The 1,097-nt window shown below is 52.1% G+C and overlaps 1 protein-coding gene across 1 annotated transcript; it reads right to left on the reverse strand.

The window, feature by feature from the left end:
* Positions 1 to 5: 5 nt before the first annotated feature.
* On the reverse strand, positions 6 to 1,091 carry LOC116380982 (tubulin alpha chain-like; the record flags this gene model as incomplete). Its single annotated transcript, XM_031842781.1, has 2 exons — positions 1,032 to 1,091; positions 6 to 920 (listed from the first exon to the last, which is right to left on the reverse strand). A coding segment is annotated over exon 2 (831 nt), but the record flags the coding sequence as incomplete, so codon positions are not given.
* Between the last annotated feature and the right edge of the window lie 6 nt (positions 1,092 to 1,097).

The following is a 1,097-nucleotide window of genomic DNA, read 5'->3' on the forward strand; positions in this document are numbered from 1 at the left end:
TAATCCTTCTCCAGAGCTGCCATGTCCTCTCTGGCCTCAGAGAACTCTCCCTCCTCCATACCCTCTCCCACATACCAGTGAACAAAGGCACGCTTAGCGTACATCAGATCAAACTTGTGGTCAAGCCGAGCCCAGGCCTCTGCAATAGCAGTGGTGTTGCTCAGCATGCACACGGCCCTCTGGACCTTGGCCAGGTCTCCACCAGGAACCACAGTGGGGGGCTGGTAGTTGATGCCAACCTTGAAACCAGTGGGGCACCAGTCCACAAACTGGATGGAGCGCTTGGTTTTGATGGTGGCAATGGCAGCATTAACATCTTTGGGCACCACATCACCACGATACAAAAGGCAACAAGCCATGTATTTGCCGTGGCGAGGGTCACATTTTACCATCTGATTGGCTGGTTCAAAGCAGGAGTTGGTGATTTCGGATACCGTTAACTGCTCATGGTAAGCTTTCTCAGCAGAGATTACGGGGGCATAGGTGGCCAGAGGGAAGTGGATACGGGGATATGGCACCAAGTTGGTCTGGAACTCTGTCAGATCAACGTTGAGGGCGCCGTCGAAACGAAGGGAAGCAGTGATGGAGGACACAATCTGACTGATTAACCTGTTCAGGTTGGTGTAAGAGGGACGATCGATATCGAGGTTTCTACGGCAGATATCGTAGATGGCCTCGTTATCTACCATGAAGGCACAGTCAGAGTGCTCCAGGGTGGTGTGGGTGGTCAGGATGGCGTTGTACGGCTCTACCACAGCAGTGGACACCTGGGGAGCTGGGTAGATGGAGAACTCCAGCTTGGACTTCTTGCCATAGTCGACAGACAGACGCTCCATCAGCAGAGAGGTGAAACCAGAGCCGGTGCCACCTCCGAAGCTGTGGAAAACCAGGAAACCCTGAAGGCCGGTGCACTGGTCAGACTGAGGACAGAGAGGCAGAGACAGTGATTACATGAGATACAGTTATGTCTTTTAATTAAATATTTGAAATCAAAATGAGACATGGATCCCTCCTGATATCATGTTACCCACCAGTTTGCGGATCCTGTCCAGCACTATGTCGATGATCTCTTTGCCGATGGTGTAGTGTCCACGGGC

This window comes from Anarrhichthys ocellatus, unplaced genomic scaffold (genome assembly GCF_004355925.1).
Source record: "Anarrhichthys ocellatus isolate YVR2014 unplaced genomic scaffold, GSC_Weel_1.0 scaffold10381, whole genome shotgun sequence".
NCBI classification, from domain to species: domain Eukaryota; kingdom Metazoa; phylum Chordata; class Actinopteri; order Perciformes; family Anarhichadidae; genus Anarrhichthys; species Anarrhichthys ocellatus.